The sequence below is a fragment of the Dipodascopsis tothii genome (genome assembly GCF_038497935.1).
Source record: "Dipodascopsis tothii strain CBS 759.85 unplaced genomic scaffold V1510scaffold_13, whole genome shotgun sequence".
NCBI lineage: Eukaryota > Fungi > Ascomycota > Lipomycetes > Lipomycetales > Lipomycetaceae > Neoaidaea > Neoaidaea tothii.
This window is the reverse complement of record NW_027117997.1, coordinates 204,694-231,524: the sequence shown is the minus strand read 5'-3', so window position 1 is coordinate 231,524 and position 26,831 is coordinate 204,694. Positions and strand designations below refer to the sequence as shown.

At 66.3% G+C, this 26,831-nt stretch overlaps 14 protein-coding genes and 1 non-coding gene across 15 annotated transcripts; 11 read left to right on the top strand and 4 right to left on the bottom strand.

Annotated features, from left to right (window-relative positions):
- Positions 1–950, bottom strand: V1510DRAFT_416301 (emp24/gp25L/p24 family/GOLD-domain-containing protein). The gene is made up of 3 exons (XM_066933741.1): positions 748–950; positions 592–715; positions 1–560 (listed from the first exon to the last, which is right to left on the bottom strand). The coding sequence occupies exons 1-3, from the start codon at positions 880–882 to the stop codon at positions 241–243; spliced, it is 579 nt and encodes a 192-aa protein (XP_066789229.1). The 5' UTR covers positions 883–950; the 3' UTR covers positions 1–240.
- Positions 881–1,736, top strand: V1510DRAFT_416299 (chaperonin 10-like protein). The gene is made up of 2 exons (XM_066933740.1): positions 881–1,197; positions 1,364–1,736. The coding sequence occupies exons 1-2, from the start codon at positions 1,150–1,152 to the stop codon at positions 1,673–1,675; spliced, it is 360 nt and encodes a 119-aa protein (XP_066789228.1). The 5' UTR covers positions 881–1,149; the 3' UTR covers positions 1,676–1,736.
- V1510DRAFT_416297 (Flavinator of succinate dehydrogenase-domain-containing protein) lies at positions 1,696–2,452 on the bottom strand. Its single transcript, XM_066933739.1, has 2 exons — positions 1,943–2,452; positions 1,696–1,911 (listed from the first exon to the last, which is right to left on the bottom strand). The coding sequence occupies exons 1-2, from the start codon at positions 2,228–2,230 to the stop codon at positions 1,756–1,758; spliced, it is 444 nt and encodes a 147-aa protein (XP_066789227.1). The 5' UTR covers positions 2,231–2,452; the 3' UTR covers positions 1,696–1,755.
- Positions 2,453–2,622: 170 nt separating this feature from the next.
- On the top strand, positions 2,623–5,289 carry V1510DRAFT_416295 (uncharacterized protein). Its single transcript, XM_066933738.1, has 2 exons — positions 2,623–2,797; positions 2,877–5,289. The coding sequence occupies exon 2, from the start codon at positions 2,961–2,963 to the stop codon at positions 5,100–5,102; it is 2,142 nt and encodes a 713-aa protein (XP_066789226.1). The 5' UTR covers positions 2,623–2,797; positions 2,877–2,960; the 3' UTR covers positions 5,103–5,289.
- Positions 5,290–6,272: 983 nt separating this feature from the next.
- On the top strand, positions 6,273–7,699 carry V1510DRAFT_416293 (uncharacterized protein). The gene has a single exon (XM_066933737.1). It carries the CDS (start codon positions 6,715–6,717, stop codon positions 7,324–7,326), a length of 612 nt encoding a protein of 203 aa, XP_066789225.1. The 5' UTR covers positions 6,273–6,714; the 3' UTR covers positions 7,327–7,699.
- A 447-nt stretch (positions 7,700–8,146) lies between these two features.
- Positions 8,147–10,037, top strand: V1510DRAFT_402889 (uncharacterized protein; the record flags this gene model as incomplete). Its single annotated transcript, XM_066932129.1, has 2 exons — positions 8,147–8,339; positions 8,371–10,037. The coding sequence occupies 2 exons, from the start codon at positions 8,147–8,149 to the stop codon at positions 10,035–10,037; spliced, it is 1,860 nt and encodes a 619-aa protein (XP_066789224.1).
- A 21-nt stretch (positions 10,038–10,058) lies between these two features.
- V1510DRAFT_416287 (uncharacterized protein) lies at positions 10,059–11,117 on the bottom strand. The gene has a single exon (XM_066933736.1). It carries the CDS (start codon positions 11,092–11,094, stop codon positions 10,150–10,152), a length of 945 nt encoding a protein of 314 aa, XP_066789223.1. The 5' UTR covers positions 11,095–11,117; the 3' UTR covers positions 10,059–10,149.
- Positions 11,118–11,224: 107 nt separating this feature from the next.
- V1510DRAFT_t120 lies at positions 11,225–11,315 on the top strand. The gene has a single exon. It is a non-coding gene; the product is annotated as a tRNA-Ile (tRNA).
- Positions 11,316–11,670: 355 nt separating this feature from the next.
- V1510DRAFT_416285 (mitochondrial 37S ribosomal uS12m domain-containing protein) lies at positions 11,671–12,445 on the top strand. The gene is made up of 4 exons (XM_066933735.1): positions 11,671–12,023; positions 12,055–12,133; positions 12,165–12,221; positions 12,255–12,445. Exons 1-4 carry the CDS (start codon positions 11,916–11,918, stop codon positions 12,275–12,277), a joined length of 267 nt encoding a protein of 88 aa, XP_066789222.1. The 5' UTR covers positions 11,671–11,915; the 3' UTR covers positions 12,278–12,445.
- A 648-nt stretch (positions 12,446–13,093) lies between these two features.
- V1510DRAFT_416280 (nucleotide-diphospho-sugar transferase) lies at positions 13,094–14,776 on the top strand. Its single transcript, XM_066933734.1, has one exon. The coding sequence runs from the start codon at positions 13,289–13,291 to the stop codon at positions 14,549–14,551; it is 1,263 nt and encodes a 420-aa protein (XP_066789221.1). The 5' UTR covers positions 13,094–13,288; the 3' UTR covers positions 14,552–14,776.
- V1510DRAFT_416279 (GHMP kinase N terminal domain-protein) lies at positions 14,570–16,195 on the bottom strand. The gene has a single exon (XM_066933733.1). The coding sequence runs from the start codon at positions 16,043–16,045 to the stop codon at positions 14,669–14,671; it is 1,377 nt and encodes a 458-aa protein (XP_066789220.1). The 5' UTR covers positions 16,046–16,195; the 3' UTR covers positions 14,570–14,668.
- A 1,039-nt stretch (positions 16,196–17,234) lies between these two features.
- On the top strand, positions 17,235–21,533 carry V1510DRAFT_416276 (uncharacterized protein). Its single transcript, XM_066933732.1, has 2 exons — positions 17,235–17,335; positions 17,520–21,533. Exon 2 carries the CDS (start codon positions 17,566–17,568, stop codon positions 21,421–21,423), a length of 3,858 nt encoding a protein of 1,285 aa, XP_066789219.1. The 5' UTR covers positions 17,235–17,335; positions 17,520–17,565; the 3' UTR covers positions 21,424–21,533.
- Positions 21,534–22,146: 613 nt separating this feature from the next.
- V1510DRAFT_364643 (glycoside hydrolase) lies at positions 22,147–22,878 on the top strand (the record flags this gene model as incomplete). The annotated part of the gene is made up of 1 exon (XM_066931198.1): positions 22,147–22,878. A coding segment is annotated over one exon (732 nt), but the record flags the coding sequence as incomplete, so codon positions are not given.
- Positions 22,879–23,576: 698 nt separating this feature from the next.
- Positions 23,577–24,578, top strand: V1510DRAFT_364815 (uncharacterized protein; the record flags this gene model as incomplete). Its single annotated transcript, XM_066931207.1, has 1 exon — positions 23,577–24,578. One exon carries the CDS (start codon positions 23,577–23,579, stop codon positions 24,576–24,578), a length of 1,002 nt encoding a protein of 333 aa, XP_066789217.1.
- Positions 24,579–25,148: 570 nt separating this feature from the next.
- Positions 25,149–26,425, top strand: V1510DRAFT_416272 (uncharacterized protein). The gene has a single exon (XM_066933731.1). The coding sequence runs from the start codon at positions 25,271–25,273 to the stop codon at positions 26,264–26,266; it is 996 nt and encodes a 331-aa protein (XP_066789216.1). The 5' UTR covers positions 25,149–25,270; the 3' UTR covers positions 26,267–26,425.
- The last annotated feature ends 406 nt before the right edge of the window (positions 26,426–26,831 follow it).

Here is a 26,831-nt window from a genome sequence, read left to right as displayed (position 1 = left end):
AAATTACGGTGATTTGGGACTGGGGAAGATGCGGCGCGGCGCCTGGGCCGGGCCGGCGGCCGCGACGGCCGCGCCTGCTGCGGGGCAGACGCCGCGGGCCGCCAGCGCGGGCGACGGCCGGCGGCGGGGCCGACGGCGGCGCTGGCCGGCTCGCCGGGGCCGGCGCAGAGCGGCGGATCGGCCGCGGCCGCATCGACCGCCGCCGCAGCCGCACGTTCACATTGCACATTATTACGTACATCAGATCAGGTGCTTCGACCGGAAGTACTGGCGCAGGTACGCAATCTGCCACACGCCCAGGCCGAGCAGCGAGGCCAGCGTGCCGATGGCAAAGAACTTGACGCGGGCGTTGGTGCTCTCGTTGGTGTCGCGCAGCTTGTACTCGCGCGCCTTGAGGTAGTCGAGCTGGCGGACGATCTCGTCGACCGACTCCTCGATCCGCCGGAGCTCGAGCTCCATCGGCTTGAGCTTCTCGTTTTGCTGAATGGCGTTCCAGTCGCGGGCGTCGGCGCCAATGTCGATGTCGAGGTCGACCTCGCGGGCCAGGCCGACGCGGGACGCTGGCGTCAGCGCGCTCGCGCACACACTTACAGCCCTGGAGGATGTTTTCGAAGCACACGTCGAACGCGGCCGCGTTGTGGGCCGTGAAAGCCGTGCGGGACTCACCCACGACGTCCTTGGGCCGCGCGTACTCGTTGCCCGAGGCGTCCACAATCTGCTGTCAGCGGGTCCGGCGCGCGTACGTACGTGCATGTTGAGCACCTGGCCGTCGCCCTTGGTGCCGGACGTCTTGACGTTGACGACGACGAGCGAGTCCTTCTGGACAAAGTTGCGGATGCACCGCGGCGTGGCCGATCCGGCGGGCTGCGCGTTGACCATCATCCGCAGCGCCTGCGCCTGCCCGACGAGGGCGGCGAGGACTGCCAGCACGATGGCAGCCGAGAATCGCATGTTGTCGATGGAGCTGTGACGGCCGGTGACGCTGGAAGAGGCCAGCGCGGCGCACCATCACGTGATGTACACGTTCCACGTTCTACGCCGGCGGGACGCCGCGTACCGCGCGGCGCGGCCGGCGGCCGGCAAGGCGTCTGGAAAATTCCTTGCTTAGTCAGGGCTGAGGTCAGCGCCGCGCCGAAAATTTTATTTTAAATGTCGCCGCCGCCCGGTTCCTCCCCAGGAAAGACTCTGACAACAATGGTGAGTAGACGCGGCGCGGCTGGCCGGCGGCGCGGCAGACGGGCGACGGCGGCTGCGCCATGCGGCGCGTGTCGGCTGCCGTGCCGGCTGCGTCGCTGCCCCGGCAGGCACGCCGGCCGCGCCGGCCGGCCGCCGGCATCCCCGCACCGGACTCTGCTGACCCCAGGCTACTTCAATTCGCTCCGTCCGCTCGATCATGCCCCTCCTCGACCGCGTGCTTGTGCAGCGCGTCAAGGGAGAGGTCAAGACCAAGTCCGGTCTGTACATTCCCGAGAAGAACGTCGAGAAGATGAGCGAGGGCAAGGTCCTCGCGGTCGGCCCCGGCGTCCTGATCGACGGCCAGCGCATCGCGCCGTCGGTCACCGCCGGCGACCGTGTCCTGATCCCCCCCTTTGGCGGCTCGACCGTCAAGGTCGGCGAAGAGGACTTCCTGCTGTTCCGCGACAGCGACATCCTCGCCAAGATCCAGGAGGAGTAGGGTCGGCGCAAGCATGTAAATAGCCTGTAGAATATAGAAGCCGTCGGCAATCTCTTTACTATATACAGTGCTCGCAGGGCTCACAGGTCGGGCATGCGCATGGCCGGATCCTTCCGGCGTTTGATCTGGGCCTTGAGCGTGGTCAGCACCCAGCTGTCCTTCCAGCGGTCGGGCACGACGCGGGCCTCGCTCTCGGTGGCCCAGTAGTAGATGTCCCAGTCGAACTCGTCAAGGAACTGGGGTCAGACCGGCCGGCCCGGCACTTACCTCGCTGTACTCGGTCAGCTGCTCCGGCGTCATCGTCGGCAGGTACTCCTCCGCGAACCGGCTCATCAGCAGGTCCGTCTCGAGGATGCCGCGCTTGCGGCTCTGGTACAGCAGTCGCGCGCGCGCGGTCTCGGTCGGCTCGTTCACGCGCACGATGGGCTCGACGCGCAGCTTGAGCTCTTGGATGGGGGCTTCCTGGCCGCGGCGATCCGACAGCCACATGCGGCCGGCGGGCGCCAGCGCGCGGGTGGCAACTCGGCGAGCGCTGCTGCGGATGGCAATAATCATTCCTGCGATGCACGGGCGGAGATTCGCGATGGATGGCTTGCGGACGGCCACTCTTGAGTGGACAGTGCAGTATCGTCCGACAGGAATCCGGCGGCGGGCGTTGGGGCGGCGGCGTTGGCGGGGCGGCTAGCGACGGGCTACGGCGGCAGACGCATGACGCCATGCCGTTTGTCGAGCTGCCTAGCCTTTACGGGAAGAATGGGGCGCTTAGCTCCGTCCCAGATAGGCAAGTCTACTAATAAAAACCTCGTCTACGTTATCTACGCCCTGCGTGGAAGGCGCAACACGCTTTATAGCTAGCGGTCTCAAAGCGCTAGCCGTGTTGGGGTGTTTAGCTGATTCCGTGCGACCTGGTCAATGACTTTTTATCGGTCGCCATTGGAGAAGGCGCGATATCGACTACATCAGCCCAGGCACCGGACCCTCGTGGCCACTTTTGAGCGCACAGCACGCACGCGGCCTCTCTTTTGCAGACAGCAGGCGCGCACCAGACAAGCGGGTCAGCGGGCACAGGGCGCACCCGCATTTGAGTAGCAGCCGGCCCGCACAGCGGACTGGGAGCGGCAGGTACGTGAACAAAGAACGGCCCGGCGGTGGATCCCGGGCGCGCACACCGTTGCCCGCCCGCGCAGCGCTGACCGACCAGGCGTGGGCCGCGGACCAGACACCAGGCGCCAGGACGGACGCCGCACGCACACCAACCAGGCGCAAGCCGCCCCACATCGCCACCATGGTCGACCGCACCAGCCGCCGGCCGTCGCCGACGTTCGAGCAATTCCCGGGCCAGCCACCGTTCTCGCCGCCGGACAGCGACGACATGTCGTCGCTCGGGCCAGCGTCGCCCGGCAGCCTGGCCGAGTCCGCGGCGCCGACGAAGAAGTCGTGGCTCAGCAACCTGTTCTCGTTCGGCAAGGACAAGGCCGCCGAGGATGAGGAGAAGGAGTCGTACCGGACCGTGTACGGCCCGGGGCCGCCGTCGCCGCCGACGTCTGTCATGAGCTCGGCCGCGTCCATGACCACCGTCAAGGGCCCGTCCGCTGGCTCGTCCAGCACGAACCTGGCCGGCGCCGGTGGACCGGTGAACCCCGGCTACTACGCCATCGTCAACCCCGGTCCGAACACGGTGCTGACACGGTCCGGCGCGCGCGGCGGCTCGGGCGCGTCCACGTATGCGCCCAGCGTCTACACCGTGGCCTCGACCGACGGCTTCAACAACTCGACCAACGGCTACAAGGGCTACAACAACTCCAACATGGCTGCCATCAACGGCTTCAACGCGAGCGACTACAGCAACATCAACAACTACTCGAAGGAGTACAAGCGCCGCGACCTCGAGAGCCCGACCAAGGGCCCGCGCGGCAAGCGCGACGAGCCGCGGCTGCGCCGGCAGGACAGCTTCAGCTCGACGCGCACGGGCGCGACCGTCTCGACGATCGGCACCATCGATGTGCTGCCCAAGTCGGCCAGCCGCGTCGACCTGCCCGTCAGCAGCAAGACGTCGGCGGTCGACGTGGACGTGTCTGCGACTGTGCAGGCGCAGTCGTCCAAGAAGAACAAGAAGGACAAGACGCAGATCCGGTACCCGGACATGGTCCTGCCCGAGCTGGACGAATGTCTCAAGCCCGAGACCAAGGCCCAGGGCCTGATGTCGTGGGTCGGCAAGAACATGTCGACGCTGATGCCGGGCGGCTCGAGCAGCACCGGCCCGGCCGACGACGTCGCCGAGGGCCTCTCGCTGGCCGACTACAAGCCGCTGGCGATCGTGCCGCCGCCCAAGGTCCACAAGGCGGTCGCAATCGGCATCCACGGCTTCTTTCCAATCCGCATGGTCCGCAGCATCATCGGCGAGCCCACGGGCACGTCGGTCAAGTTCGCCAACGAGGCCGCGGCCGCGCTGCGCCGCTGGGCCGACCGCAACGAGTGCGAGCTCGAGATCGAGAAGATCGCGCTCGAGGGCGAGGGCATCGTGCTCGACCGTGTCGAGAACCTGTACCGGCTGCTGATGAACTGGATCAACCACCTGTACGAGGCCGACTTCATCTTCATCGCGGCGCACTCGCAGGGCACTCCCGTGGCCGTCCAGCTGGCGGCTAAGCTCATCGAGGAGGGCCAGGTGGACAACAAGCGCATCGCCATCATGGGCATGGCCGGCATCTCGCTCGGGCCGATGTACGGCCTCGACCAGAAGCTGGTCATCCGCGCGTACACGCCGTTCGAGTCGGACTCGCTCAAGGAGCTGTTCGCGTTCCAGAACTCGCGCAGCCTGCAGTCGCGCCGGTACATCCAGGCGCTGCGGACGGTGATTGCGCACGGCGTCAAGATCGCCTACATCGGCTCGGTCAACGATCCGCTCATCCCGCTCTACTCGTCGACGTGCGTCCACGTCACGCACCCGTACATCTTCCGCGCGATCTTCGTCGACGGCAAGGTGCACGCGCCGACGTTCATCATTCATCTGGTCGCGCTGCTCATGAAGCTGCGCAACATGGGCATTCCCGACCACGGCATCCTGCGCGAGGTCTCCGAGGCCCTCGGCGGCACGCTCACCGGCGGCGGCCACTCGAACATCTACAACGAGGGCGCCGTCTACGACGTGGCCATCCGCCACGCGCTCGAGACGTCCGAGCTGACCAAGAACCTTCCGGTGCGCGTGCAGGAAGAGTTTGAGATCCCGAACCCGAACAACTTCAACCCGTATCACCTGCCGTGGAACTTCCGCGGCATGCTCGAGGACGACTTTGTGCGCAAGAATCTGGGCGACGAGATCAAGCGGCTGCTGGTCGAGTTTGAGGAGTGGAACCCGGACACGAAGCCGCTTAAGGACATCAAGTTCCGGCTGAACTCGATTCTGTTTCTGAACCAGGCCGCGTAGGCCGCATGTTTAATATTTGCTTAAGAGGTGGGGGAAGAGGGCACAGGGGCATAGAGGTGCAATCGTTGGAGTTTATCGTCAAGTCATTGCCAGGCCGCCGGTTGACGCCGGCGGCGCGCGGAGCAGTCTGCGCGGGCCATCTAAAATGTATTTACTGTTGCATTGCTTAATAACGCATTTTGACCGAGAGGTAGGCGGCCGGGCGGGCGGGGCGGGAAGATGCGCCGCACGGCGTGCGGCGTCCGATACGCCGCGCCCCGTGCGGCTCGCGCCGCAGCCGCACGTCGTGCGGCGCCACCGGCTCGCCCGCCAGCCGCCCCGCCACGCCCAGCCCCGCCACGCCACGCCACCGCCCCACCGCACGCGACCAAGCCCGCCACCGGCCCACTGCGGCGGCCGCCAGCGCACGCGACCGCACGCGCGGCCGCGCTCGTCTGCCGGGCACCGGCCGCCGCGTCGTCGCCGTGCCGGCTGTGCGGGTCCCGGCCCGGGCGGGTCATTTACGGTTGCCATAGCAACACATACCCATCAGACCGACCCATCTATGCCGCCTTGGGAAGTAAGTAAATTTACACATTTCCTAAACAAGTCCACGCTTTCTGTATATGGCTAGTTCACTATATGACGAATCTAGCAGTGATTGGGTAGTCCCTCCGTTTTCTGCCAGCCCTCACGCATCGCCATTTTTTCCCTAGACACGTACACACAACAACACCAGTCTGCACGGTCGTCAGTCGGTCGTGGGAGCGCAACGCGATCGGAAACCGAGGCCCCACCGAGCGGCCAAAGGTAAGGGCTCACCGGAGCGCGCGTCTGCGCGCCGGCGCCGCGCGGGGCGATGCCGCGCACGCGGATGCCGGATGCGCCGGCGCCGGCCGGATGGCATTGGCTGCGCGGCCGCCATGCGGCACGCGCGCGCACGAGCCGGGCTGACAGGCAGGACGCTTCCGCGGACAGAGCACGCGCGCGCAGTGCATGCGCAGCGAGCGGACGCGGAAACAAAATAGCAAGCGCGATGTCGTCGCCGCCAGGACTCTTGCCGCCCGCGCCCATCCGCGCGGGCGGGCCAGCCGCGGGCACGCGGCGGGCGGAGCCGGCCGAGCGCACGCGCACGCGCGAATCGGAGGAGCCGGCTGACGTGCCGAGCCCGGACGCGCGCGGTGCGGTCGGGCTGGGCATAGCCGGCGCCGATCCGCACGGACAAAGAACCCCGCCCGGCGAGCCGGCGACGCCGGCAACGCCCGGCGGCAACCCCGCGCTCGACAAGACGCACGGGTCGCTGACGGACGCGTCTGCGGGCGAGGCCGAGCCGTCGAGCGAGGACGACGCGCCGCGGGGCCTGAACACGCCGTCGCCGGAAAAGGACCGTACGCGCGACGAGGACGAGATCACGTCGCCGACGGCGCTGCCGCCGTTCCCGCGGGGTCCGCCCGGGCCCAAACGCACCGTGTCGGGCAGCATCAAGCCGGTGTCGCCGGAGCGCGCGCCGGGGCCGGTGTCGGACGCGCGCATCGCGCAGATCTCGTCCAACCTGCGGACGCGGCTGGCGTACGCGCTGGTCAAGGTGCGGCACGGCTGGACCGAGCAGTCGCTGGCCGAGATCGAGGACACCATGCACGCGGCCGAACCACGGCCGACGCTCGGCCCGCCGCCGGTGATCTACACCCCCAACGTCAAGGCCGAGGCCCGGTTCGACCCGGACGACCGCAGCGGCCGCACCTACGAGGCGTTCTGGCAGTCGCAGGGCGGCCACCCGGCGCCGCAGTACTCGCCGCCCGGCCCCGCCTACGCGTCGTCGCCGCCGGGCTACGGCTCGCCGGGGCCGCACATGTACACGAGCTACGGCACGTCGCCCGGCCGGCCGCCGCCGTCGTCGCCGCTGGCGTACCAGTACTCGCCGCCGCAGCCGCACACGCCACAGTTCCAGCAGGGCCCGATGACGCCCCAGCGGAGCGTGGTCCACGCCAAGGGCGGCCTGTTCACCGAGGACGGCCTGCCGGCGCTGGGCACGTTCTCCAACAAGATCCCGCCGACGATGTCGCTGTCGGCGGCCAAGAAGAGTATGAGTCCGCGCGCCCACGACTCGCCGGGCCGCGGCCGCAAGAAGAAGAACAAGTACGAGAGCCCGGACAAGGGCCCGAAGAGCAAGTCCGAGGTCGAGGCCGTCGAGTCGCTCATGTTTCTGTCGAGCCCGGTCGCGCGGAGCTGGGCCGAGGCCCCTTGAACGGATCAGGACTGCCGAGCCCTCTGCGGCTATATGCCTCGCTGCGGCTATGCGGCTGCATGCCTGCGGCTATATGCAGCCTTCCGACGCCGCGCCGCGCACCGCGCCACCCCGCGCCACACTGCGGTTACATGCGGCTACATGCCCGCGCCGCGCGCTCCGCCGCGCATAGACATTCGGATTCTATGGACCCCCCGCTGCCGGTCCCGCTGTACCACCACACACTGTAAATTACGGGCTGTCGCCGACCGACTTTTGTTGTTTTGATCTTCGTTTTTGGCGTTTTTCGGACCTGATTGTACTTTATTTTGATGAACATTTACCACGTCCTGCGACCTGAGTCCCCCGTAGAGCTCGCTGCCGCCGTCCGGCGTGGCCCTCGGGTCAGTCCGGCCACCGTCAGACCAATGTGGGCCCGCAGCCGCGCACTCTGCGCATTCCCGCCGTTGTTGTGCGTAGCGTGGCGCCGTTGCCGAGCGCGATCGTCGCGCGCGATCTGCCTAAGTACTGGGAGCGGCTCATCCACCACCCGACTTTTTCACTCTTTTTTTCACGCCGCGGATTCTTCACCAGCGCACCACTCGGCATCCGGCGATCGGAGGTAGGTGCATGCCCCGGACGGCCGGCGGCCACGGCCAGCGTCTGCGCCAGCCGCCGCCGCCGCCAGCCGTCGCATTGGCGCAGGCCCAGGCTAATAAGCAGTGCAGATCAGGACCTGGATTCGACGGCCTTCTAGAGTCTCGACCAGCACAGCAGACAATTCGACCAGCCGAGCACAGCGTGCGCTCGAAAACGACTCGCAGAGATGGCCGCGGCACCAATGTTTGATGATGCGGACGCGGCGGACCTGAAAAAGTACCTGATCACCCGTGTGGAGCACATCTCGGACGCCGACTCGGAGATCCTGAGCGACTACGTGCTGGCGCTGCTGCGTAACGACGACGGCGCGGCCGGCGGCGAGGCCGAGATCCGCAACAACTGCCTGACGCAGCTGGAGGACTTTCTGCACGAGCGTAAGTGGTCGGACGACGGCGCTGACGACAGACACTGCGGCGTTTGTGGAGGAGATCTTTGATGCGCTCAAGACCCGGCGGTATTCGAGCCGGGCGCCATACGTGCCGCCAGCGGCGGCGGTGGCGGCGCCGGCGTCGGCCGCGTACGGTGGCGGCTACACGCCGACGGCCGGGCCCGGCCAGTACGGACAGTTTGCGCCGCAGTCGCCGTACTACGCGGCGCCGTCCGGACCGGCAATTCCGGAGCCTGCCCGGCAGGGTACGATTCCTCTGTCGAAGCGGGGCCGGTGCCGGAGCTACGACGAGAAGGGATACTGCATGAAGGGCGACATGTGTCCGTACGAGCACGGCAACGACCGGATCCTGATCGAGAACGAGGGCGAGGGCGAGGGCGAGGGCGAAGGCCGCGCGGGCCGCGACGGCTACGACAACTACGACCCGATGGATGCCATCCTGCCGAACGCGCCGGGGTACGGCCAGGGCTCGTTCCGAGGCGACCGGGGCCGGGGCCGGGGCCGGGGTCGCGGTCGCGGTGGCTACGGCCGCGGCGGATTCACGCCGTACCAGCGCGGCAACACCGGGGTGGACGCGTCCAACACGACGCTGGTGGTCGAGAAGATCCCGGCGGGCGACTTCTCGCAAGACAAGATCACGGCCGAGTTCAAGGAGTTCGGCACGATCGAGGACATCAAGCTCGAGCCTGCTGGCGAGGGCGGCAACGCGGTGATCCAGTTTGCCACGCACGACGAGGCAAACGCGGCGTGGAGCTCGCCCAAGGCGCTCTTCAGCAACCGGTTCGTCAAGGTGTACTGGAAGCGCGCGGCGCCGGGGGCTGCGTCGCGGCCGGTCCGGCGCAAGCGGTCCGAGTCGCCCGAGATCGACATGGACGAGTTCCGCCAGCGCCAGCAGGAGAAGCAGCGCGAGCACGAGGAGCGCATGGCCAAGAAGCGCGAGATCGACGCCAAGCTGCAGGAGCTCCAGCGCAACAAGGAGCTCCTGCTTGAGCGGCAGAATCAGGAGCGTGCGCTGCTGATGGAGCGGCTCAAGGCCAAGGAGAAGGAGGCCAACGGCGGGCAGAGCCCAGAGGCGACGCCCGCGCCGGCCGCCGTCGGTGCGCCGGCCGGTTCGCCCGCGCCCGCCGCCGGCACCGGCACCGAGGCGCTCATGGCCAAGCTGCAGGCGCTCAAGGAGGAGGCGTCCCGGCTCGGCGTCAGCGTCGAGCAGGGCCAGAACCAGGCCCTGCGCGGCGGCTACCGCGGCCGCGGTCGCGGCCGTGGGCGCGGCCGCGGCTACTACGGCGGCTACAACAGCTACTCGGCGCCGCAGATGGGAACCGCACGGTCAAACCTCGACCTACGGCCCAAGAAGGTCGCCGTCAGCGGCATCCGGCCCGAGCACGAGGAGGAGTTCGCGGCGTACCTGCTCACGCTCGGCGAGTACGAGAACATTGAGAACGCGTCGGACCAGGCCGACACCAAGATCGTGACGTTCAAGGACCGCAAGACCGCCGAGAAGTGCTACTACGGCGGCGCGCGCGCGCTGTCCATCGAGCCGCTCGAATTCAAGTGGCACACGGCCGGCCAGGCGCCGCCGGCGCCGGCGCCCGCGCCGGCCGCGGACGTCGCCATGGACGACGCCAAGCCCGCGGCCGAGCGCAACGAGCCCATGGACGTCGGCGAGGACGAGTACGCCGACTAGACGAGCATCATTGTACAGTAGTGTATGAATATTAAGTGTATTGTACCATACCGTATACCTAGTTCGCCGTACCTCTAACCAACCAAAAGCAAAATGCGACAAAATACAGGCTCTAGTTGAGCGCGAGCATGCGCATCCGGTTGGACGCGTACGCTTCCTCCTCGTCGTCCGAGAGCGTGGCCGGCGTGCAAGCACCGTTGTCGCTGGACTCATCCGAGTATTGGCCATCGCGGACGACGAAGAACGAGCCAGCGGTCGCGACCGAGTCGTCTGACGCAACCGTTTCGCGGCCGTCTGACTCGTGCCCGTCCTCGGCGTCCGTCGGGACCGCCTCGGCGTCTGTGTCTGAGTCGCAGTCGTACTCGGCGGCGGCCGCGATCGTGCGCTCGGCGTCCGTGTCGACGTCGGTGGGCGCGTCCGTGTGGGCGTCGCCGAAGACGGAGCCCTCGTTGTCGGACGGCGCCACCAGGTTGTACCCGCCGTCGTCCGTGCACGTCGACATGCGCCGGCGGATTCCGGCCACACGGTCGCCACGGTCGTCCAGGTCGTGGTCCGACTCGGACGCGATCTGCCGGCGGTGACGCAGGTCGCTGGTGGTGGCGCTGACCGCCGTGGACACCGCGCCCAGCTCGGTCTTTTCGTCGCGGTTGCGGTGGCTGACGACGTTGTACTGGTCCGTCTCGCGCCGCAGGTCCTCGTCCTCGTCCTCGTCCTCCTTGTCGTCGTGGAAGTAGAGGTAGTCCTCGCTGTCGGTGAACGGGTCGTAGAAGTGCTCAGCCAGGCCAGCGGCCATGCGCTGGCGGCGGCGGCGGCGGATCTGGCGGTGCCGTTCTGCGATCGCCTGGGACGCCGCCTGGATGTCGAGGAGCGTTTCGCGGACGGTCTGGGCGATCGTGTCCGAGTTCTGGTAGGCCAGATAGCCGACGGCGACGGCTGCCGAGGAGGCCACGATGAAGAAGACTGCCGTCAGCGAGCACGGGTAGGTAGGTGTGGCGCGCGGCAAGCGCGATCTGCCTCGCCGGCGGCGCCACGGCCTGTACTTACACGGAGCCGGCATCTTGCCGCTGAGCTTCAGACTGTTGATAGAGTGGGCGATGCTGGCCGCGCAATGTTGGGACATGCAACTGCGGTTAGGGGCGAGATGCGGAGTCGATACATTGCACACCCCCCTTTTCTGTGTATCGAATGGTCTCTTGGCCCAGTTGGTTAAGGCATCGTGCTAATAAGACAACTCCTTGTGAAACGCGAGGATCGGCGGTTCGATCCCGCCAGAGACCATTATTTTTTTTTGCGGTACGCATAGAAGGGTTAGGGGAAATTGCCAACACCGTTGAGTGCCGCGAGCCGCCCACGGAGTGGCGACTGCGGGTGGACGGCGCGCACTAGCGCGAGCAGAGCGTCACGAACTCCGGCGCGGCGTCAAGACAGCGCGTCGGCTGCAGGAGACGCCAGCGTGTCGTAGCGCCGGCCGGTAGCCAGCAGGACTCAGTCGGAGTGGCGCACGTGCGGCGGTGCGGTACGTGGCGGTGCAGCGCTGCCGGGCAGTTACCCTACATCTTGAAAATGCAAAATTTCTCCGCCGACATCGACCGCAGACACACCATGGCATCCCGAGCATTCTTCTCCCTGGCCTCGCGGCTGGCCGTTGTGCGGCCAGCGATTGCCCGGCCGACCGGCCTCGCCCCCGTGGCCCCGCCACTGCTGCGCGCGCTGCAATTGCAGCACGCAGACGCCGCCCAGGCCTTCAACCAGGTCCGCCACGCGACTATCAACCAGGTCCGCCGCGGGTGCCGCAAGCCCAAGAAGGGCCTGCAGCCTGCATCCGTGTCGCCGCAACTTGACCGCTGTCCTCAGAAGAAGGGCGTCGTGATCCGCGTGATGACGCTCAAGCCGAAGAAGCCCAACTCGGCCCAGCGTAAGACCGCGCGTGTGAAGCTGTCGAACGGCAAGTTCTGCTACGCCTACATTCCCGGCGAGGGCCACAACGTGAGTGACCGCGCGAGTCCGCTGACCCCAGGCCCAGGAGCACTCGGTCGTGCTTGTCCGTGGCGGTCGTGTCCAAGATTTGCCCGGTGTCGGTTACCACTCGGTCAGAGGTAAGTCCGTGCCCGGCCATGCTGACTCCAGGCGCCATGGACCTTGGCGGCGTGCCCAACCGGACGACTTCCCGCAGTCGCTACGGAAGTAAGTTGAGTGCGAAGGCGAGACTGACCCCAGCCAAAAAGCCGGCAAAGAACTAGAGCCGACGAGGTTTCCATGCGGCCATAGCCGCGCTGTATATACAATTCATGCACTTGCACTCTGAGAGTAGGACAGATACCATTTGCGCGACGCTGCGCATGGTGCTGCGAGTGGTGGCGCGCCGCTCCGATGCGCTTCGACGCCGGCAATGCCGTTTGTCCATATCGTTACCTGCACGTCCTGCGCGTCTGTAAGCCTGTACGCTGTGGCCTCTAATGCCACCGGTCGAGCCCGACTGTCTGCGCAGCCGTAGGACTGACGTCGCGGTCGCGCTCGGTCGTCTCAAAAGATCTGGTCGCAGCTCCGCCGCACTGCGCCGCCCGCGCCACGGCGCCGCACTGCCGCCGCAGCCACGTCGCTGCAGCCACCGCCTCGCCGCCGCGCGCCACGGCGCCACAGCTGCAGCCGCACAGGCCAGCGGCCGGCGTCGTCAGCCGTTCCGTACCCTTGCGCCCCTGTACCAGCACCCCCCTCTACGTCTACCGTCGGCCGTCGTCTGCCCCTGCTACGCTCATCGTACAACCCATCGTACTCTCATCCATCCGTAGTCCATCCGCGCAGTCACCGCCAGAGCGTTCTGTAGTTCCTCGTACTCTCAAACCCCTCACCCGTATGGTCTTCCCACAATTTTGTCGTCTAACCCAAACTATCTGCTCTATATTTAAACGCGTCACCTTTTTTTCTCCAGGGCACATTCTTCCTGGAGCATATCCATCTCATAAGCGGTGAACAGACAGGTTGGAATCGCGCGGAAGACGAGAGCGACCATCGGGATCGGTTGCAGTGAGCAGACAAGAGCTGGAAAGCCTTGTGAGGATCAAATCGTGATAAACTAGCAGTAAGTGTGACTGCGGCGACGAATCCATCAGCGGTCGCCAGCGACCGCCAGCGACCGCCAGCGGCTACGGACGGCCGCCAAAGTGCGGCGGCTTGTCGCCAGACGTCGCTGGCGGCCGCTGTCGGCCGGCCGCGACGGCCCGCGGCGAATTGTACCGTGCTGACCGCAGACCATGCCACGCGCATCCGCGAGCAGACTCGTCCGGGTGGGCATCATCGCCTTCGTGGTGCTCTTTTTCATCTACAAGATCTCGTCGTCGGCGGGACTGTCGCAGGCGGTCGGATATCATGAGGAGGGCGGCCATGGCGACCACGCTGGGCAGGAAGTGAAGGCCGAGGTCAAGGAGTCCAAGCCCGAACAGACCGAGGAGAAGGCCGAGGAGAAGGCCGACAAGCCGGCGGACAAGACTGAGGCCAAGGCCGAGCAGGCCGAGGAAAAGCCCGCCAAGAGCGAGGGCTACCAGCGGGCCAATGCCACGTTCGTCTCGCTCGCTCGCAACGAGGACGTCTGGCAGCTGGTCAAGTCGATCCGCGAGGTCGAGGACCGGTTCAACCATCAGTTCCACTACGACTGGGTGTTCCTGAACGACGGCGACTTTGACGACGAGTTCAAGCGGATCACGACCGCGCTCGTGTCGGGCACGACCAAGTACGGCAAGATCCCCAAGGAGCACTGGGGCTTCCCCGACTGGATCGACCAGGACCGGGCCGGGCGTGTGCGCGAGGAGATGCGGCGCAAGCAGATCATCTACGGCGACTCGGTGTCGTACCGGCACATGTGCCGGTTCGAGTCGGGCTTCTTCTTCCGGCACCCGCTCCTGCAGGACTACAAGTACTACTGGCGTGTGGAGCCGTCGATCCAGCTGTTCTGCGACGTGTCGTACGACGTGTTCAAGTTCATGGAAGAGAACAACAAGGACTACGGCTTCACGCTCTCGCTGTACGAGTACATCGAGACGATCCCGACGCTGTGGGACAGCGTCAAGAACTTCACCAAGCAGCACCCCGAGTACGTGGCCGAGAACAACCTGATGAAGTGGCTGTCGGACGACGGCGGCGAGACGTACAACAAATGCCACTTCTGGTCGAACTTCGAGGTGGGCAACCTCGACTTCTGGCGCGGCAAGGCGTACATGGACTTCTTCGAGCATCTCGACCACGACGGCGGCTTCTTCTACGAGCGCTGGGGCGACGCGCCCGTGCATTCGATTGCGGCCGGCCTGTTCCTGCCGCAGGACCGGGTGCACTACTTCGAGGACATCGGCTACTGGCACGTGCCGTTTACCAACTGCCCGACCAACCAGGAAGACCGCACGCGGCTCAAGTGTTCGTGCAACCCGCGCGACAACTTCTCGTGGAAGGGCTACTCGTGCACGCCGCGGTACCACGACGTGACAGGCCGCAAGCGGCCGGAACAGTGGCATGAGCAGAGCTGAGCCGGCCCGGCGCCGGGGAAGGGGTTATGACTGTATCTATTACTCTGACGCGTGTGCGCTATGCGTGGATGTGAATTTTGAATAAGTAACGTAGCGAATGCAAGACGGCCCTGGCCGCTAGAGCGAGTACTTCTCGGCGCCCTCCTCGACAAGGCCGGCGGCCTCTTCGTGGAGGTCGAGCCACTTGATGGCCTTGAACCGTGGGTCGGTCGCGGTCGCAGCGACGATGCTCTCGAACGCGTCCTCGACGGCGACGACGCAGATCGCGTCGTAGCCGCCAGCGCCGGGCACGACGCCGCCGAGGACGCCGGGGAGAGTCGTGCACGCGTCCAGCAGCGCCGTCTGGGACTCGGGCTCGATCGCGGCGCCGGTCTTGGCCGTCAGCTCGCGCAGGTAGAACCGGATGCTCTTGATGGACTCGATCACGGCGACGAGGCCGGCCTTGAGCGGCGACGCGAAGTCCGGCCCGGCGATCTCGACCGCGGTCAGCTGCGCCACCGGCGCCATCAGCTCCGCGTACAGCTCCGCGTTGACCCGGGCCAACTCCGTCAGCGACCGGATCTCGTTCGTCAGCGAGATGTTGGCCAGGTTGAGCGACTCCCACAGCGTCTCGGCCTCGGCGGGGTGCTCCTTGCGCCACGCCAGCACCGTCTGGACCATCTTGGGCGTCTCGGACCCGCCCGTGATGTCGCCCATCATGAGCCGCAGTTTGGGCGGCAGCGCGCTAGGCGTGATCTTGATGTGCCAGTCCGCATCGTTGACGGCGTGCTTGAGCGCGTCGACGAACGCCTGCGGGTCCGCGCCCGGGTTCTTGTTCGGAAAGTCCAGGCCCGAGATGATCTCGACCGGGAACCGGTGGTACCGGATGCTGCCAAACACGGCGCAGGCGACGTCGAAGCCTGAGCCGACCTTGCCCTGTGCCGCGCAGTGCGCAATCTGCGACAGATTGTGCAGCACCATGCGGTCGCCTGTCGGCGACAGCGTGCTGTACGCCGCCAGCAGCGACGCCGTCAGCACCGTCGTCAGCGCCGCCGACGAGCCCAGCCCGGTCTTGTTGGCCTCGGTGATCCGGCAGTCGTGCGAATTGAACCGCGGAAGCGTCTCGCCCGGCGGCGGCGTCGGCTGCGAGTGGTACGCGTTGTCCGAGTAGATCGTGATGTCCAGGGACGTGAGCGCGCCCGGCTGGGCGTAGTTGAGCACCGTGTAGACCGAGTAGAACACAAACGGGTTGGGCGACGAGGTGGGCGACTCGACCTGGGTCACGTCGACCACGGGGCTGCCGGCCGCCCGCGAGAGCGTGTACCGCCAGACGCCGTGCTTGAACTGCGGTGAGCGCACGGTGACCGTGGCCATGCCGTCCGGCAGGGACGTGTCATGTTCCGAGACCGCGTGGATCCGCGCCGAGAGCGCGGTGGTGAACGCGGGGTAGCGGGGGTCGAGCACAAGGTAGCCGCCGGCCAGGAAGGCCTTGCCGGGCGCGGAGAAGTTGGTCATCGTGGGCAATTGGTGTCGGTTCGCGGCCGCGGCGTCGTGTTTGACAGACGCGATGAGCGAGCCGCACGGTGCCCGAACCCTACCAAGCGCCCTGGCCCTAAATCGACCCCTAAATGAATGTCACGTGGGCGCAGGCTCCCGACGGTCGCCACCGGCGGCAGGCCGGCCCCGCCGGCGCGGCGGGTGCGCGCTGCGCCACAGCGCCACGCGCGCCGCCCGCAGCGGGGTCGCCGTGCACCGAAAATAACACGGAACCGGCGAGCCCTGAGTGGGCGGTGGGCGTGGGGCAGCGATCCGGCGAGCCAGGCTGCCGGCGCCGATGACGACAAGGGTCGACGCCGCGCGGCCGTGAGATCCAGTCTGGCGGAAGGCGGTGCGCGATTAAAGGAGTGACTCAGCGTGCGGCGCGCCAGGTAGCGATGGTACCCGCAGCGGCACCGCTATCTAGGCGAGGCGGCCCAGCGACGGCGCCCCCATACTACGGTTTGGTCTGGCCGGCGGCGGCTGTGCGTGCCACCGGCCAGTCGGCGCCGACCAGGCGCAGCTGCCGGGGTACGGGGAACGCTGTTGTACTGCCTGGGTGATGCGTCCGGCGAGTCGGCGCCGCTAAGCCGTGCCTGCCGGTCTGCCGGCATCGACACGGAGCTGCCGTGACAAATGCGAGCGTCGAGAGTCAGCAGCGAGGCTGACCTTCCGCATTGGGACGTAGGTTCAATATGGCAGTCGCCTCCAGGTGGTACCCAACCGCCATAAGGTTTACTAGAGTGCCTCCAGCCGCCGGTGTTCCTTCCGCTGGGCCGCCGTCACGGCCGCCGGCCATGCCTAGCATTCACCTCAGATCCGGGGTCGGCTGTGCGCGCGCGATCTCGCCCCGCAGGCGCGGCCACGTCCCGGCGTGTAGCCGGCAGAGGTTCAGCTGACAAGCCATCGCGCCATGCATGTGGCTTTTTTGCGCAAGTGCCGCGGACAAAAGGCGGACACGGAGAAAGGACTTAGTGACGTAGAGCCGGATGTCGGCTGCTATACAACCGGAGTCGGGTACGGGTTGCTAGGGAGACGCTTGGAGCTTTACAGCGCGGGTACCATTAGAGCATGCGGGTGCAATGTAGTGCGCATTAACGTATCGGAACGCCTAAACTCAAAATGTCCTCTTGAACTTTCGAACTATTCCGAAGCTCTCGGATCGTATAACAGGCCTTTGGATGCCAAACATTGTTCTCCACACCTCCACGGCATAATAGTTCGGTTGTTTCAACCGGTGCCGGACCACTCTTCTGAGTCTGTCCCTAGGTAAGCACAGACCGCGCGGTCGGGCGGCCAGATGCCCGGCGGTGTGAGCGAAGCCGCGCAGACGACCAGACGCACGCGGGCAAAGCTCGGCGGCCAGATCGGATGCGCGGAATGCAGCCGTCGCCACCGCGGGCCCGCCGCTGCGCCGGCCCCGGGGCTCGATTTCGACAGTGCTGACCGCCAGGACCTTGATGAACACTTCACCTCGCATCTGGCAATTGTAAGCAAACATGGTCTTCAAGTCGTTTGCTTCGATTGCTCGCCACACGACGCTCGCGAAGAATCTCTTCGTGGCGTCGACGGCCACCACGCCCCAGCCGGCGTTCTTTGTATCGACCCAGCAGCTGGCGCGACAGCAGGCGCCGTCGCAGGTGCAGATCGCGACCCGTGGCTTCCAGTCGTTTGGCGCGAATCCGTCGAAAAGTTCGGCGAACCCAAACAGCTCGCAGGGAGCGTCGTTCCCGTCGTACGGCACCTACAACCCGGCGTCAATTGTCGCGTCGACCGACGATGAGCGCAAGCGCGCCAAGACGCGGTCGTCGCTGCGCGAGATCGAGCTGCTGCCGCCGACAGCGTTCCTGCAGCTGACGGCGGCCGAGGACGCCGAGACGCATGTGCAGCTCAAGTCGCTGTCGCCCAAGTCGCCGTCGGCCGAGCTGGCACCGCGCGACGAGGACGTACTCGATGAGAGCCTGCTGTCGGAGGGCGAGGCGCTGAGCGCGAGCGCGACCGAGAGCGATGCGGTCTCGGAGGCGGCGCTGGACGAGGCGGCCGAGGAGCACCAGGCGGCCGCCGGCGACGTCGAGTTTCTCTCCAACGTCGACGAGGCCCAGTCGGCGCTGGCCGAGCCCGAGCCGGCCCGGCCGGTCGTCCCCGAGCTCGCCGAGGTCTTCACGACCGACAAGGACGAGCGGTCGCGCAACATCGACCGCCAGTTCGCGTCCAAGAACTACTCGGGCGTGATCGACTCGTACGAGTCCATGAAGAGCAACCGCGTGGTGCCGTCCAAGCAGTCGTACAACCAGATCCTGATGTCGATCGTCAACGGCGGCATCGACGCCAAGCAGAACCGCGTGCCGTACCTGCTGGACGCGTACGCGGACATGCTCTCGCACCAGATCATCCCCGACTCGATCACGTACAGCACGGTCATTGTCGCGCTGGTGACGCGGTACATCAACGTCAAGCAGGCTTTGACGAACGACTACAGCAGCGTCCTGGCGCGCAACAACGCGGGCGCGCTCTCGCAGGACGTCATGGCTCACGTGGCCAGCCTCGAGAGCGACCCGTCGTTCGACATCGCCGTCGAGCTGTTCTTTGCGTCCATGTCGACGCGGCCGCAGAGCTACACGATCAACTTCTACAACGCGCTGCTGCACGCATGCGCGCTGGCCGGCCGTGTCGAGACGGCGGTCAAGGTCACGGCGCTGATGGAGTCGGACATGGTCCAGAAGGCGTACGCGGTCAAGTTCAACGTGCAGACGTACGTGTACCTGATCCAGCTCTATGGCAAGGCCGGCAACATCGACGCCATGCTCGAAGTCTACGACGACTACAAGGCCAACTGCGACGCGCTCGACGAGAGCGGCCACCTGGCCATCTACGACACGCTCATCCGGGCGTACTTTGCGAGCAACGACTCGGCCGGCGCGGTCTCGTTCTTCAACAAGGTGCTCGACCAGGAGCAGGGCGGCGCACTGAGCGAGGAGGTCGTGATTCTGTACGAGGCCGTGATCGAGGGCTTTGCCAAGAACGGCGAGTACGCGACCGGCTGGAAGTGGGCGACAACGTTCATGGCCGAGCACGGCACCGAGCGGCTGAGCGCAAAGTGCATGGCTGACCTGCTGTCGGCGGCGTCGCTGGCCAAGGACCTGGCCGCGGCCGACGAGATGTACGCGGCGCTGGTCGCGCTCCCGCAGTTCGACGCGCGCTTCTGGTCCGCCCGCTGCGACTACCTGTCGGCGTACACGGCCACGGCCGACGTCGAGAAGGTTCTCGCGATCATGCAGGAGGCCGCCGACCGGCTCGTCAGCATCGAGATCCACACCGAGCGCCAGACGGCGCTGTTTCTGATCGAGCACGGCCACCACGAAGCCGCGGTGGACCTGCTCAAGTTCCAGGTGTCGATGAACGCGCCGTTCGCGGCCAACAACTCGCTGGCGCTGAACGTCGTGTACGAGTGCGTGCTCAAGATGCGCGCGCGCGCCGAGCTCAGTGTCGACACGATCACGTCGCTGCTCGAGACGATCCAGGCGCTCGAGCCCGACTTTGGCAAGACCGACGCCAACATCACCATGATGCTCCTCGAGAGCACGTGGATTGCCATCGAGCAGAACGGCGCGCTCACGGGCGTGTCGGACGGCGCGATCGAGTCGCTGCTGTTCTACCACGCCGAGCTGGCGTCGTTCAACGCGCGCCGCTCGCTCAAGGTCGCTGCCGACCGCAGCAAGCCGTTGGCGTATTACCTGACGACGCTGGCCGAGATCTACATGGGCCGCAGCATGGCCGCGTCCGAGATGTACCAGGCCGCGATCTACGACGGACTGGTCAAGTCGGGCAACATGGAGAACGCCGAGGCGTGGGCCCAGTTCCACGAGCGCGAGGCCGAGCCCGAGGCAGCGCCGATGCCGTTCCCTGAGTTCGCGATGGCCGCCGAGCCGGTCATGTTCCCCGAGTTCCTGCCGGAGCCGGTGCCGATGCCGATGCCGCTGATGAACGTGTTTGTCAACAAGGAGCTGAGCAACCAGGTCGCCGAGATGATCAACGTGGGCGCGCCCAGCGCGCGCGTGCTGGACGAGCTGCGGGCGGCCCTGGCGTTCGGCAACTCGTTCGTGTCGGCGGACGTGGTCGCCAAGGTGGTGGTGTTCATGGCGGCCAAGAAGAACGTGGCCGCGCTGGACGAGATCTACGAGATGGCGGTGCGTGCGCTGCCGGTGGTGGACGAGATGTCGCTGGCCGGCTGGCGCGGCATCTACAACGCCATGATCGTGGCCTACACGCCCGTGAACCTGCGCACGGCCATGTACCACAAGGAGAAGCTGTACGAGCTCGGCGGAGCGCCCAACAGCTCGATGTTTGCCAACTTTATCCTCAACCTCAAGGCGTCGGGCTCGCACGACGAGGCCACCGAGGCCATCAACCTGTTCAACGAGGCGCGCGCGCACAGCGTGATGCCCACCACATTCCTTTACAACGCGCTGCTGTCCAAGCTCAGCAAGGCCCGCCGGGTCAAGGAGGCGATGATGTACTTTGTCGAGATGGACACGCTGGGCGTGCGGCGCACGAGCGTGACGTACGGCACAATGATCTCGGCGTGCTGCCGGGCGGGCAACGAGGCCAACGCCGAGCTGCTCTTCGAGGAGATGGAAGCCGCGTCGTCCTACAGCCCGCGCGTCGCGCCGTTCAACACGATGCTGCAGTTCTACGTGACGCACAAGCGGGACCGTGCGCGCGCGCTGCACTACTACCGCAAGCTGCGGGCGCTCAAGCTGACGCCGTCGGCGCACACGTACAAGCTGCTGATCGACGCGTACGCGACGCTGGAGCCTGTCGACCTCGCGTCCGCGGACAACGTGCTCAACACGATCGCGGCGGACGGCCAGGCCGTGACGCCGCAGCACTACGCGGCGCTGATCCACGCGCGGGGCTGCGTGCTGCACGACCTGCCCGCCGCGCGCGCGTTCCTGGACCGCGCGATCGCCCAGAAGCTCACCCAGCCGGACGAGGCCGTGTTCCAGGCCATGATCGAGAGCTACATCGCCAACCAGGACGTTGCAGGCACGGACGAGATCGTGCGCATGATGAAGCAGCGGTTCAAGGTCATGGTCACGCCGTACATGGCCAACACGCTGATCCGCGGCTGGTCCACGCTCGACATCGGCAAGGCGCGTGCGTTTTTCGACGACGTGCTCGTGCGCGGCCAGAGCGAGCCGAGCACGTTCGAGGCCATGATCCGGGCGTACATCGCGGTCGACGAGCGCGCGCTGGCGCTGGACGTGTTCCACATGATGGAGGTTCAGGGGTACCCTGAGCCGGTGGTGGCGCGTGCGCGCGACCTGTTTGTGTGCGAGACGGAGCTGGGGAACTAAAACATGTATTTTGGGTGGGTGTACGATAGAGGAGGTGCAGGTATATACTGTAAATAGCATTGGCGAGTCTGGTGCACGTACATAGAATGAGAACTCTCTTCAAGACTGCAGACGATCCAGGGCAGTGGAAGGTTTAATGCGGGCAGCTGTCTGCGACTAGCCGATGCCGATCGCGCTACGCAGCGCGCGGGTCCACGGGGCCGGCGCCAGGGGCGCCGCGGCCGTACGGCTGTCGTATGGCTGCCCGATTCGGCCGCGCAGCGCACGCTGCAGCGCTGCACGTCGACGCGCCTGCACGCGCCGGGGCGCCGAATCGCCGTTTCCAGAAGGCGTGCCTGTCCCTTGCAGCGCCAACCTAAAAACGAAGCTTAGCTTAGCCGTGCGGCCGCTGATGGCCTCCAGCCAAATGTGGCCGCCGCTGGCTACTGGCAGTCAGTCGGCGCGCCGGTTGGGCCGGCGCTTGGCCGAAGCGGGCGCGATCGCGTCTGGGCGCGCAGCCGGCCACGCTGCCGCGCCCTGACTACGCCGATCCGGGCCGGCCAAGGCCGACCGGCGGCAGACGCAATTTCATCGTACAGCACGCTGCAGCCCAGGACGGCCAACGGCCGAAAGAGGCTCAGCCGCGCGAGCCAAACGGCCGTGGCGCGCGCGCGACGTGCGGCCCAATAAATACCGCGCCGTTGAGCTCGAGCAGGCAAAACACTTCCTAGACACGAGTCAGACATGCTGTGGAGGACGCTGGCCGCCGTGGCCACGCTGGCTGCGCAGGCCGCCGCCCACGGCTACATCTCCAACCTGTGGAATCCGACGGTGAACCCGGAGGGCTACTGCATCCGGCCGTACGAGGACGTTGTGGTGCGCAAAGAGCCGGTCACGGACCGCTCGTCCGCCGAGATGACGTGCGGCCACCTGCCCGGCGCTGCGGACGCTGCCGACACCGCCACCTGTGCGGTCACCGCCGGCGACGACATTGCGCTGCAGTGGACGGTCATGTATTCCGGCCATCTTGGCGTGGTGATTGTGTACATGGCCGAGCTGAGCTCGGCCGGCGACGGCGACGCCTGGTGGAAGGTCTACTACGACGGCTACCACCCGGCCGAGGACCATTGGGCGACGACGACGCTGTGGGACGACGGCGGCATGCTGTGGATGACTGTGCCGGACTATCTGCCGACGGGCGACTACCTGATCCGGGGCGAGGTCATTTCGCTGCACAACGCGTCCTACGTCGACGGCGCCCAGTTCTTCATCAACTGCCTACAGGTGCACGTCGAGAACGGCAGTGACGACACGGTGGACGTGGCCGACATTCCGAAGGTCGCGATTCCGGGCTACTACACGAGCTCTACGCCGGGACTGCATGTGGACATTTGGATCGACGATTTATCGGACTATCCGGTGATTGGGCCGGCGCTGTACACGCCGGGCGTGGCGGAGTCTGCCGCGGTGTCATCGGCACCGACGCCGTCGACGCCGGTCTCGACGCCGGCCTCCAGCCCGACGACTACGGTTGTGCTTCCGTCGAGCTACTTCTACACAAACATGCCGTCGGTTGTGTCGCCGCTGCAGACGAGCCCGCCGCACCACACGCACGCCAGCGTGTCGCCGACGACGCTGGCGACGTCGACGACGTCGCCGGTGGCGGTGGCGGACCCGGCGTCGGCGTCGACCTCGACGTTTTCGACGGCGTCGTCGTCCACGACAGTGGCAGCCTCGTCGCCGCCGCCCGCTTCGTCTTCAGCCTCGTCGGCCTCGCCGTCGTCTTTGTCGTCGCCGACGTCTGTGCCCCCGGCACCGTCGACTTCGTCAACCTCGTCGTCGTCGTCTTCCTCGTCGACGTCGTCGACCTCGACCTCCTCCCCGGCCGTCTACGGCGCCCCCCTCGACGTCGTCACGTCCACCTACACGACCTACCAGACAACGTATCTCCCTCAGCCGGTCACCACCAGCGCCGGCGCAGTCTACAATGTCGTCTACGTGACCGAGTATGTCACCGCCAGCGAGATCGTGTGGGTGACAGTCTAATGTATGTAACAATAAGCTCGCGAAATTCAGGGGTCGCGCCGTGCGGCTCGTGCGGCGCACGTCGTGCGGCTCACCCCTTTTCGGCGCGTAGATAAAAGGCCGTCCGTGCCGACTCGCGGCGCATCACCATGTACAGAATCCACTTCGGTATCAAGGATCTGTACCAGTTCGCGCTGCACGTGTGGCCCGGCAAGCCCAAGTACACCGAGCATGACTACCCCGACCTGAGCGGACGCGTCTACATCGTGACCGGCGCGGCCGGGATCGGCTACGAGGCCACGCGCCTGCTCCTTGGCCAGGGCGCCAAGGTCTACCTGGCCGTCCGCAGCGACGCGCGTGGCCAGGAGTGCGTGCGGCGGCTGTTGGCCGAGTTCAAGGACGCTGCCGTGGACTACTTTGTGATCGATCTGGCTGAGCCGGCCACGATCGGCCCCGGCGTCGCCAAGTTCCTGCGCCAGGAGACCGTGCTGCACGGCGTGCTTCAGAACGCGGGCGTCATGTGCCCGCCGCGCGGCGCCAAGACGTCCAGCGGTCTCGAGCTCCAGCTTGGCACCAACAACGTCGGCTCGCACGTCCTCCAGACGTACCTCGACCCGATCCTGCTCCGCACAGCCGCCAAGGAGCCGCGGGGCACCGTCCGCGTGGTCTGGGTCACGTCCTCCGTGCACATGTTCACCGACGTGCGCGGCGGCATCAATTGGGACGATCTCGCCTACGAGCGCGCGGCCTGGGCCCCGCTCGCCGTCCTCTACTGCCAGAGCAAGGCCATGAACATTTACCAGGCTCACATGTGGGCCAAGAAGCACGACGCCGATGACGCCGGCGTCATCTCGCTGGCCGTCCACCCCGGCAACCTCCGCACCAGTCTCGACCGCCACATAACCTCCGTCTACAGCTTCGGCTTCCACAACCTGTGCTTCCACCCGCCCAAGCACGGCGCCTACACCGAGCTCTACGCGCTGCTGAGCCCGACCCTGACCCCTGAGCGCAACAACGGCTCCTACATCGTTCCCTGGGGCGCCACCGGCCGCATCCGGCCCGACATCGAAGAGGGCATGAAGGGCGCCAACGGTGAACGCGTCTGGTCGTGGCTCGAGGAGCAGGCCGCCCCGTACCTAGCTAGCAAATAGACCCCACGCGGCGTGGTTGCTCAGACAGCCGTGCGGCGGGCTCTGGATCCGGGCCGCACAGCGTGCGGCGTGAGCGCGCGTTGCGAGCCGCATGGAGTGCGGCTTGCGCCGCATGCCATGCGGCTCAGACGTGGGCAGCTACATCCCAACTCGAGCCGCACTGTGTGCGGCGCACGATGCGCCCAATTCGAGCCGCACTGTGTGCGGCGCACGATGCGCCCAATTCGAGCCGCACTGTGTGCGGCTCAGATATGCTCGCCGCGCAGCCACCCTCGGCGCACCGGTTGATAGAGACAAGCCGAAGAAGCGAACAGCAACGACTCCGCCGAGAGCGGCCGCATTGCCGCAGCTGCCTGACACCACACGGCTCGAGCCGCACACTGTGCGGCTCGAATGTACCGTGGTTCCGGAAAAGCGGGCCCGGAGACTGTCCCTACCCGCACGAGCGGAAGAGCACCGCGAAGGCGCCGTGCGCGAGTGCACGGCTGAGCACGTACGCCCGCGGCCGTGAGCCGTTCCGCGGGCCGCTGTTTCCACAGACTTCCAGCGCTGCAGCACAGGCACGGCTGAGGCCACGTGATGGTGCGGCTGCGCGCACGTGATCAGTGGCGTCGTTGTCTCTCCCAACTGCAGCAGTCGGCTCAGGCATATAATAGCCTGCTAAACTCGGTTCCCGGAGGCTAATCGCGAACATGCTGGCAAAATTCGCAGATATCTGGCAGTTCATGCAGAACCAGTGGCCGTCGGCCCCGACCTACACCGAGAAGGACTACCCCGACCTGGTCGGGCGGGTCTACATCGTGACGGGCGCTGTGGGTCTGGCGGTCGAGGTTACCAAGTTGCTGATCGGTCGCGGCGCCAAGGTGTATATCATGGGCCGCAACGAGCAGAAGGCGCAGGCGTGCGTCGACAAGCTCCGACAAGAGTTCCCCGAGGCCCAGGTCGACTTCTTCACGGCCGACCTCGGCGATCTGTCGACGATCGGGCCCGGCGTCCAGAAGTTCCTCAGCCAGGAGACGGAGCTTCACGGCGTGATCCACAACGCGGGCGTGATGCCGTCGAACCGTGGCGCGCGCGTCAAGTCGAACGACCTTGAGCTGATGGTGGGCACCAACAACGTCGGCCCGCACCTGCTGCAAAAGTACCTGGACGGCATCCTCTTCCGGACGGCGGCCAAGCAGCCGCGCGGATCGGTGCGCGTCGTCTGGGTCACGTCGTGCATGCACGTCGCGGCCAACCACGAGGGCGGCGTCAACTGGGACGACATCAATTACGACAAGAGCCCGAAAACGTCGGCCGCGGTGCTGTACGGCCAGAGCAAGGCCATCAACATCATTCAGTCGTACATGTGGTCGAAGAAGAACGACGCGGCCGAGGCCGGCATTCTCTCGCTGTCGGTGCACCCTGGCTCGCTTGACACGGAGCTGACGCGGGACTCGCCGTCGATTTTGCGCTGGATTGTGCGTCGTGTGCTGCTCCACCCCGCCAAGCTCGGCGCCTACTCCGAGCTGTTTGCGCTCCTCAACCCGACGCTGACGGTCGAGAAGAACACGGGAGGGTACATCATTCCGTGGGGCAAGATCGGCTTTGCCCGCCAGGACGTCGACACCGGCATGAAGGGCGCGAATGGCGAGCGTCTGTGGTCGTGGCTCGACGACAAGGTCATGCCGTTCTACAAGTCGGCCTAGCGGTGTGCGACAGCCGGTCGCCGGAAATGCACCTGCAGCCGCTGTCGCCATCGCGAGCGGCGCTGTCACTGTCGCCGTTGTCGCCCGCTTGTCCAGACCGGTCGGATCGAGATTGAAATCAGGTACTAAGTAGGCAGAATGTAATCTACGTAATTCTCGCTCCGATGGTGCGGCCAGGCGTAGCCGGACACGTGCGTGGGCGCTGCGGCCGCCGCGGCCGGTCGACGCAATGGCCAACGTCGGCCGGCGGGCCGCCGCGGCCGCCGCGGCCCCCGACCGAGCGCTAGCGAAAAAGGCGTTTGCGGGGTCGTCTAGTCGGGCAGACCCTGACAGGTGTCGTTGGCGCTGGACTGGCGCCAGACGCAGCTTAAATGTCGCCATGGCCCGACTTAGTCGCCGCGCACGGCCAGGCACTAGCCCTGGTTTCCTGAGCCGGAGCCATCGGTGCCGCAGCTGCACCTCTGACGCAACCGCGGCCGGCGGTGGTGTAATGGCATGAGTCGCGGCTGTGCATGGACCCAACGCGTTTGATCGAAGCGAGCGAACGGCTGCGCGGACCACCGCT